This window comes from Rattus rattus, chromosome 18 (genome assembly GCF_011064425.1).
Source record: "Rattus rattus isolate New Zealand chromosome 18, Rrattus_CSIRO_v1, whole genome shotgun sequence".
In the NCBI taxonomy this organism is placed as follows: domain Eukaryota; kingdom Metazoa; phylum Chordata; class Mammalia; order Rodentia; family Muridae; genus Rattus; species Rattus rattus.
The window spans coordinates 6,746,714-6,756,589 of record NC_046171.1 but is presented as its reverse complement, the minus strand read 5'-3'; the positions used below and the strand labels follow the sequence as shown (position 1 = coordinate 6,756,589).

The window sequence follows — 9,876 nt, the reverse complement described above, 5'->3', positions numbered from 1 at the left end:
GGCCTGGAATCTCATTTTGTCTTTGGCACCTTGGGAGGCATAGCGGGCATTGTCTGAAGGTGTTTGTGAGCCACGATATGGGTCCTTTTCCTTCTTTTTTGAGACAGGAACTCACCATGTTGACCAGGGTGGTTTTGAACTCATAGAGCCCTCTGCTTTTGAAATACTAGGGTTAAGGGTAGACACCACCATGGCCAGGGTGTATTGATACTTTTGAGACAGGATCTTCACTCTCTAGCCCAGGCTGGCCTAAAGCTCACAGCCATCCTTGACTTTGTCTCAAGAACGTTGGGTAGAAGTGTGTACTGCATAGCTCTCCTGCACTCTGGAGCTACCCCTCTCTTTAAGACAGTGTCTCTGGAGGCCCCGGCTGTTCTAGGACTTCCTCTGTGGCCAAGGAACTTCTGATCTCCTGCCTCTACCTCCTGTGTGTTGAGATTACACCAAGGCTGATTAATGGGGTGCAGGGAATGGAAACCAGGGCTCCACGGTCTCGATTGATTGAGTCACAACACCAGACTATTATGCACCCCATTGGGCCCCAGCATGCTCCCTCTTCAAGGCCAACCAGACATCTGTAGAGGATACAAGACCCAGGCGGGAGAGACGTTTTGCATCTGGCCCACTGGGCTGGGTTCTGCAGACCCCGTCCTGTGGGCAGCTGGAAGCTCTGGGTTCTTGGCGGGCTGGGGGGCTGGGCTCTCAGATAGTTAGCACACTAGACCACTCAAATGCCCTCTGGCCCTACCATTGGTTGCATTAAAATAAAACTGGCTGAACTTTTCTTTAAATCGGCACCACCTCAGAACTCAGGCAAGAGCTCATGGTGGAGCTGGCTTGGCAGGACCAGGTGACTGGCTTGAGCCCTGGGCACTCCTGTGGAAAGCAGCCTTGTGTTCCAGAATTCCTAGAGGCAGTAGGTGTGGCAGGAGCCTGGCAATGAGTCTCCCTCTTTGCTCTCTACCTCTGAGCTTTTCCTGGTTGACGGGGACATGGGGGCTTAGAGCATCCAGGCCCAGAGTGGAGGATTTCCTCTGCCTGGCTCTGAGACAGTGACTGAGAAGGACCAGGCAGCAGGGAGTCTGGAGTAGTCACCAGTCAGGCTTGATCAGACACCGGTGAGGAGCAGAGGCCCCGCACATAGTATAGGTGTTTTAAACTCTTCTATTACCATGACTAAAACAACTCTTTTCTTTTTTAAAAGATGTATTTATTTATTACATATGAGTCCACTGTCGCTGTCTTCAGACACACCAGAAGAGGGCATCAGATCTCATTACAGATGGTTGTGAGCCACCATGTGGTTGCTAGGATTTGAACTCAGGACCCCTGGAAGAGCAGTCAGTGCTCTTAACCACTGAGCCACCTCTCCAGCCCTCTTTTGCTTTTGGAGACAAGGTTTCTCTGTGTAGCCCTGGCTGTTCTGGAACTCGCTCTGTAGATGAGGCTGGTCTTGAACTCACAGAGATGTGCCTGCCTCTTCCTCCCGAGTGCTGGGATGAATGGTGTGTGCCACCACCACTTAGGAGCTGGATTTTTTTTCTTTTTCTTTTAAACTGTAGTTTGCAACTTATTGGATGCATGTGGCATATATTTTTTTTGACAGCCTGACACGGCCAGGGTCTTCTGGGAATAGGACCCGCCGGTGAGAAAAGGGCTCAATCAGATTGGTCTGTGGGGCCAGCCTGTGGATCACACTCTTGATTAATGATTGATGTGGGAGGTTCCAGAGCGTTGTGGGCGGGGCCATCCCGGGGAAAGTGGGCCTGGCTTGTAAAAGAAAGCAGGCTGACCAACCCAGTAAGCAGTTTCCTCTGTGGTCTTCGCTTCAGTCCTTGCTGCCAGGTTCCTGCCTCGGGGACTCGTGATCAACTGTAACCTTCAAGCCAAAGATCTTCCCTCCCCAAATCGCTTCTTGATGATGGCGTCTTATCCCAGCAATAGAAAACAAACGACGACCATGCGCTTTTCAGGGTTGGGGATATCACTCGGTTGGTAGAGCGCTTGCCTAACATGGATGGAGTCCTGGGTTCCTCTCCCATCAAGGCCTAAATTGGGGACATGGTGGTGCACGCAGAAAGATCAGAGCTGGAGGTCGTTACTACATGGGGCATTGATTTTTTTTTTTCTTTTGTAAAGCAACCTAGTAGGTTAAGACAAACATTCAAAGCATTGTTTGTATAAAAAATACCATTTTGGATATATCTAGATGAAGGTGTGAGGTCTGGGTCAGATGTAGAATTCGTGTGATCGTGGGCACTAGTGAACTGGGACCCCCTGGAGTTCGTCCTTTTATCTACGTTCTTGGAGTCTTTATGGACTTTGGTTTATGTGTTTATCTTCTGTGTATGGTTTTACTTGCTTGTATGTCTTACACCAGGAGTGTCCCTGGTACCAGAAGAGGCCAGAAAAGGTTGCCACATCCCCTTGGACTGGAGCTACAGATGGTTGTGAGCTGCCCCGTGGGTGCTGGGAATCAAATCCTTGTTCTCCGGAAGAGAAGCTGGTGGTCTTTAACTGCCGAGCCATCTCTTCAGACCCCGATTTTCTTTTTTTAAATGTATTTATTTACTTTTAAATGTTCATTGGTGTTTTGCCTGCATGTATTTCTGTGTGAGGGTGTCAGAACCCCGTCCCAGAAATGGAGTTACACACAGGTGTGAACTGCCATGTGGGTGCTCAGAATCGAACCCTGGTCCTCTGGAAGAGCAGGCAGTGCTCTTAACCACTCAGCCATCTGTGCAGCCCATTTTTATTTTTATTTGAGGCAGGCTCTCATGTGCCCTAGGTGAGCCTCGAACTTACTATGTGGCCTTGAACTCCCAGTCTTCCTGCCTCTACTTCCCCATTCAAGGCTTGGATAACTACTACCATCAGCTCTAAGGGTCTTGGTAAAAATCCCATGCACGCAAAAGATTCTTCTCTGTGCAGGTCAGCAGCTGTCTCACGGCTGGCGGCTGTCTCCACCCCTCCTGGGTCTCTTCCTGCTTCTGTCTCCAGTCCCCTCCTTCTTTTCTCCCAGGGACAAACGCCCCCATTCCCGCCCCTCAGGAAATAAGGGGGGGACGGGAGGGGGAGGGAACAAACGTGACCAAAGGAAGGGGTGTTGGTGTTGGTGGTGGGGGCGCGCTCGAGCGCGCGCGGGCACTTGGGGCGGCGTTGGGGGGGGGGTCGGTTGTCATTCTTATCTCAGGAGTTCAAACCAAAGCACTAGGAAGCAAACGCCCAGCCTCCGTGGCGCAGAACAGAAAGTAGGCAACTTGGCGAAGAGTTTGAGGGCTGAACTTTGTGAGCAAGGGCTGGCTACGGGAACTTGTTTCAGTGGGCGCTGGGGTGTACTATTAACTAGGGGAGGTAATGCTCACCCCCTCCCAGTATTTATTTATTTTAAAGCAAAGACAGAAAGAGCCAAGAGAAAATGAAGCCAATTCCTCCTGGAGAGGGAGCGGCTGAACTGATTCGGAAGTTGGATCTCTTTGTACACAGGAATGTAGGGAGAGAGGGAGAGAAAAACAAAACAAAACCAACAACAACAACAACAACAACAATAAAAAACAAAACCCAAACCCACCCCATTGCTTCATCCCCCCTCCAGTCCAAGCACTTTCTATTGTGCAACAAAGACTTTTCATGTTGAGAGAAATGAATCCTGATTTGCAAAGCCAAGGGCTTGAGCGCGCATCCAGGCGCAAGACGGTTCTCAGCTGGGCGCGGTTGCCGCAGGGTGACCGTGGCCAAATTCCCGGTGTGCTCAGCCACGCGTGGGCAGTAGGCTAGGCGGTCTGGGACTCTCCGAGGTTGGAGAGCCCCGAAGTGTACTCTCTGATGGTGGATAGCCATCTAGAGAGCGCGCTAGAACCCGGGGGTCGTCCGTGGCACGCTGGGCGCTTTTGGGGGTGCAGCCGTGCACGCGCACAGTGTAGAAGAGGCCGAGCCCCGGGCGCGGGTGCACGTGGGAGCCGCGGCGGGGGCGGGGCGGGGCGGGGTGTGGCCTCCCCGCCTCCCAGGCGGGATTTGCATGTGTGTGGCGGCCCCAGACTTCCTGCTCCTTCCCGGCTGCAGGTACGCGCGGGCCGGGCCGGGCTGGAGGGCTGCGGGCAGGCAGAGACGCAGGCACCTCCTCACCCGGACCCCGGCCGCGCCGCGCCTCCTAGCTCTCCAGTGGCTGCCAGCCCGCCCGGGCCGTCCCGATCGTCCAAGTCGCCGGGCTGCGAGGTGGCACTGCGCTCCTTTCCGCCCAGCGCGCCTCAATCCTCTGCACCGAGCCTGGCAGCTCGCTTCTGGGCGACTTTGCCGCCTCGAGCCCCGGAGGGCCAAAGCCATGAATGAAATGTCCAGCTTTCTTCACATCGGGGACATTGTGTCCCTGTACGCCGAGGGCTCTGTCAATGGCTTCATCAGCACTTTGGGGTGAGTGAGCCTAGGGCAAAGAGGGGGGCATCGGGGCTACAGTACCAGCTGCTTGTCTCCCAGTGTCCGGTCCCTTGCCCCCTTGATAGAGGGCCCGGACAGCCCAGTCTCCAGAAGCAAGGGGACGCTAGCACCCCTCTCTTAGAGAAAGGAAGTGCGCTGTTTGCTCAGGTAGTAGTCGGGTGCTCTGAGGAGTTCCAGGAGGCATCAGGGCCCATGAAGCCCGCCACTTCTGGCACACTCCTTTTCCGAACTCCTGGCTAGGGGATTTGCGCGTCCTCTGCAAGTGGTCGTGGGGTGGCGCAGGTGCCTGGTGCCTGAGTTGGAGAGGGCCTGGGTGTGCTTGTCTGGGATTGGGGGTGGAGTGCTAGGGTTGGCTCTGCCTGGAGTCTGGCACTCTAGAGCCCCATCTTGATCGGTTTATTTATTCATTTGGAGGGGTAGCACCTTTTCACTCTCCTCGTGCCCCATCCCCTCGTCAGAGTGTCCCCAGTGCAGGCAGCCCCAGGTCTTGGTCCCCCTCTCTCCGCCCCCCCCATCCCCGGTCAATTTCCTGTGTAGCTACTCTGGCGCCCCTGGGTCCCTGGTCCCAGGTTCTCTAAAGCACTTTACAAACATTAATTAATTCTGGCTGTCACCCCCCGGGGTCCAGGCTGGGAATTGAGTCTATCCCAGGCTGGTGCCAGGCCTGAAGCTGGGAGAGGTTAGAAAATCCCTGTATCTTTTTGGAGAGCTCCTGGGCACCTCCTGCTGCAGGGGTGGAGGGAGGGCCTAGGCCAGGATCTGGTCTTTTTGCCCCATTTGCAGGTGGGTAGGGTGGTGGTGGCTAATGTCCTCTGGTCTCAGCTTTCCAGCACCATCCAGTTGCCCAGAGGGTGACTCCTCTGGGGGCAGTGGGGGGGGGCTTTGGAAGTGTGGCAGGAATTCTCACCATTACAAAGTTAGCCCTACAGGTGGGAGGCTCCCAGCTCCCTTACTCTCTCTCCTCTTCGTGGTTGGAATTCAGTGTGCTGAAGGGAGGGGAGACCTCGAGGGCCTCTCTCCTCCCAGCATCCTTCAGGCTCTCCTACCCACCTCCTGGGTCAGATGTAGATTCCTACACACACACACACACACACACCTCCCCATCAGATTTCTCTTCAGAAGTTACCCAGAGAAGAGGGGCGGAGCCACATCTGGGCCAGCATCTTTGCTAGCCTGGCTCAGAGCCTTGCCAGGGCCCTTACTGGGGAGTAACAGGGGAGCTGCTCTGTCAGCATTTCACATGAGGCTGTGGGACAGGGTGTGTGTTGGGGGGAGGGGCAAAGCCAAGGTGGGATCCCCAGTCCCTGCAACTCTGCAGATCCTTGGAAAAACAGTCACATTTTGTCTGACTCCGGGCTGAGCACCTTGAGGACTAACAGAGCCAAGGAAAGGATCTAAGGTCCCCTTCCCTGTCCTCAGGCAGGCAGAGTCTCTCTCTCTCTCTCTCTCTCTCTCTCTCTCTCAAAGTGTTTCATGTGTACGAGTGTTTTGCTGGCGCATATGTCTGTGTACCATGTGGGCGCTCCGTGGCTGGAGAGACCAGAAGAGCGCATTGGATCTCCTGAGACCGCAGTGACAGAGGGGTGTGGGCCACCTCGTGGGTGTTGGGGATGAAGCCAGGTCCTCTGCAAGAGAAACCAGGGCTCTAGAGCACTGAGCCATGTCTCCAACTTCTGCTCCTCTGTTCTCAGGGCATTTTCTTCCTCTCGGTCCTCCCCCCGCCCGTCCCCCAGCTGCTACTTTTACTCCATCCGGATCTCAGGGTAGGTCTCAGGGACATCTGAGAGCCCTTGACCCCAGGGTACCCCTTCCTATGTACTCTCCCCTGAAAAATTGGCGGGTGCTTTCCCAGCCTGGCCCCAGTGTGCAGGCCTCTGCCTCCTCATCTTCTCTCACCTCATCTTCTCATGCACCAGAAGTTCAGGTGCGTTTCCTGGAACCTCCCCCTGGTCTCTTTACCTTTGCTCCCCTGTGACTCCCTGAGTAAATCTGCCCCACCCCCTGAGACCTGGCCCCAAGTGGCCTCTTTTGAAAAGAGCCCAGACCCCACCTTCCAGGGTAGAACTAATCCTGCTTCGGTTTTCGTTTTCTGTGACATTTTCAAACTGCTCCCTGGTGCTCTCCGGGCTCTCTGGTGCTCTCCGGGCTCCCTGGTGCTCTCCGGGCTATGTGGCCTCCCTGTGGCCTCCCTGTGGGCTCAGCTAATGCTGTGCACTTGCAGCGTTGGTGAGCTAGCTGTGCCCATCTTATATTCAGAGCTGACCATGGAGACTTCCTGCTTTCTGGGAGCTTAGAGTCTTCAAAGAAGGGATTGGCAGTACTCTTACCAGTCCTGAGTTGCTGCATTCCTTAGGAACTTTGTAGATCACACTTTGTAGATCACACTTTGTAGATCACACTTTGTAGATCACACTTTGTAGATCACACTTTGTAGATCACACTTCGTAGATCACACTTTGTAGATCGAGTGGGGTCTGTAATCCCAGCGCTCTGGAGGTGGTGGCCGGCAGACCACCAATTGAAGGACAGCCTCTGCTATATATGGAGTTGAAGGCTAGCCTGGGCTACAAAGGTGCTTGTCTTCAAAAACAAAACAAAACAAACAAACAAAAGGCAGAAACAAGGCAGACAAACAAACACCAAAAGGTCAAGTTTGGTAGACACCTAGACTCTTAAGAGTCTGCACGCTCAGTCTGACTGGACCAGAATCTCATGCTTCTTTCTCCTTCCCCACAGAGCTGGGAATGGGACCCTGGTTTGAGGCGTACTAACCGTACGTGTAGGTGCATCTGTCAGACAGGTTCCTGTGCTCTGCCTCTGAGCTAGACCCGCAGCCTTCCATGCCGAGTTATAAACACAGTCCCCAGGGCCAGAAGCCTGGCTCTGTGAGGCAATTTGCTCCTCTTATTCAAGCTTGTCTGCTCCCACCCCTAACTCTGCTCCCACAGCCTTCCCTGGGGCTGTTGGTGCCCAGGGTCATGACCCCTGGGCCTGGTATGATGGAGGGTCCGGGCCGATCTCAGTGCCCAGTGTCTGGCATTCAGTTAGAGAATTTGTCGAAGTCTCAGTGGGCAGAAGGCTGGCCCAGCTGGGGAGGTGGGAGGTGTAGCAGCTTGGGGTTCGGGGCCTGAGCACTTAAGGAGACGGCCAGTCAAAGCCTCCTTGGTAATTAGAGGTCCCGTGAAGATTGTATATTAACTGGGTTGAGAGGCCGGGAGGGGTCTGGGGAGTGGATCCAGCAGGCCCGCACCTGTTCTTGGCAGGGAAATGTGGCCACGGCTGGCCTCGCCCCTCACCCAGGTGGAGGGCTAAGAGCTGGAGCCGCGGGTCACGGAGGAAGAGCGGGGAAGGCTGCTGTGGCTCATGGCCAGCTCTCCCTTACAGGAATGCAGGGTGGGCACATCAGGTCCCATCTGGTCCCCCGGAGACCTTTTTAGTGTTCCCAGAGTGGCTGCAGGCCCCTAGAGATCGAGTTGGGGGCGAGAGTAAACTAAAGTTTTGAAGAGGCATCTGTCAGGGGGACTTTGGCATTAATAGGCCTGGGGTTACATTTGAGGTGTGTGTGTACCCCTAGACCTGGGTCACCCTACCATGGGGTAGCCAGCCTCTGTTAAGAGGTCCCTTCCTTCCTCCGTCTGTCTGTCATTACTTAATGTGTCTTGGGAGGGAGGGCACTGGAGATGAAGACCCTAAGTATGGGGCAAGCGGGAAGCCTCAGGTTCCCAGATGAGGATCCCTGGCCCGGGATCCTCAGGGGCAAACTCCCTGGCTCCTGCTCCATCACCAGCTGAATATTCCCACAACTCTCTCTGCTTCTCAGAGGAACTGCACCCCCTCTCCCCGCTTGCTGGGATCAAATCTAGGGCTCTCTAGTACGCCCTGTGTATTCATATACTCTCTTCTAAAGAAAGATTTAATGCTGGGTGTAGTGACCCATGCCTTTAATCTCAGCACTCAGGAGGCACAGGCAGGCTGATCTCTGAGTTCAAGTCCAGCCTGGTCTACAGAGCAAGGTCCAGGACAGCCAGGGCTACATAGTGAGACCCTGTCTAGGAAAAGAAAAGTTTATCGGGGAGTGTGTGTGTGTGTGTGTGTGTGTGTGTGTGTGTGTGTGTGTGTGTGTGTGTGTGTGTGGCATTTAAGTGCAGATATCCATGGAGGCCAGAAGGGGGCGCTGGATCCTCCAGTGCTGGAGTTAGAGGTGACTCTGGCTCTAATGTGAGGGCTGTGAACTGAACTGGGGTCCTTTGTAAAGAGCTGTACACGGTTTTAACCGCGGAACCCCCTCTTCAGCCTCATCCTGTACATTCTCTAAGGAGCTCAAACTGTACCTGGGAATGTCTTGGATGTAGGGAATCCTAAAAAAAAAAAAAAAAAATAGCTAAGGACTTGCTAAAATAAGCAAACAAAACAAAACCAAATCTAGTTCCCAGTTGGGGGTGTAGCCCAGGTCTGCCATCCCAGCTACTCAGGAGACTGGGACAGGAAGCTTCTAAGGTCAAGAGCTGTCCAGGTTACAGAGTGAGTTCAAGGGCAACCAAGGTTGCTAACTCGGTGATACTCAAAGTGCAGAGAGGGCTGGGGATGCAGCTGGGTGGTGGAGTGTTTGTGGGCTTGCTGAACGCACATAGTGCCCTGAGTCCAGCTCCCAGCCCTGTAGTATGTGTCTCCCAGTTCCAGATACTCAGCTGTGGGAAGCACTGAATATTTTTTTTTTTTTTTTCTTTTTTTTTTTTTTTTTCTTTTTTCGGAGCTGGGGATCGAACCCAGGGCCTTGTGCTTCCTAGGCAAGCGCTCTACCACTGAGCTAAATCCCCAACCCCTGAATATTGTTTTTTAAAGATTTATTTATTTTTTATATATGAGTACACTGTAGCCGTCTTCAGACACACCAGAAGAGGGCATCAGATCCCATTACAGATGGTTGTGAGCCACCATGTGGTTGCTGGGATTTGAACTCAGGACCTCTGGAAGAGCAGTCGGTGCTCTAACCACTGAGCCATCTCTCCAGCCCCAGGTATTGTTTCTGGACTGAGTTCTAGTGTTTTGCACCCGTACAACACGGGAACTCACTGGGTCCCTTTGAGCCTTAATCGAGACCTCATAATTCCTGGAGGAGAAAGGAACGGTCCCTCCCTAGCCCCTGCATTCCCCAGGTGTATTTGAGACCTGCCCTGGCTTCATTGTGACTTCACTGGAAGGAGGTACACTCGAGTTCTTTAGCCTTAGGTAGTGGGCTAGCCTCAGCTAGTCCCGAGCTTGCAGACTCAGGTTTTGAAAACTTGTATTTTTTTTTTCCTGGTTTAAAACAAAAACAAAAACAAGCATGTATCCTGGAAGAAATGTGAAACAGCTCAAGTAATGTACGCGGTGATGCTGCTGTGGCTAACCGCTGTCCCTTCTGGGCCACCGACCTCGTGTAATGGCACAGAAGCCATTACA

The 9,876-nt window shown here is 53.6% G+C and overlaps 1 protein-coding gene across 1 annotated transcript in view; it reads left to right on the top strand.

Moving 5' to 3' along the window:
• Positions 1–3,184: 3,184 nt before the first annotated feature.
• Itpr3 (inositol 1,4,5-trisphosphate receptor type 3) overlaps positions 3,185–9,876 on the top strand; it is a 64,740-nt gene continuing 58,048 nt past the window's right edge. The window contains 1 exon segment of the mRNA XM_032888344.1: positions 3,185–4,410. Within this exon segment, the coding sequence (XP_032744235.1) occupies positions 4,019–4,410 (392 nt within the window). The 5' untranslated portion in view covers positions 3,185–4,018.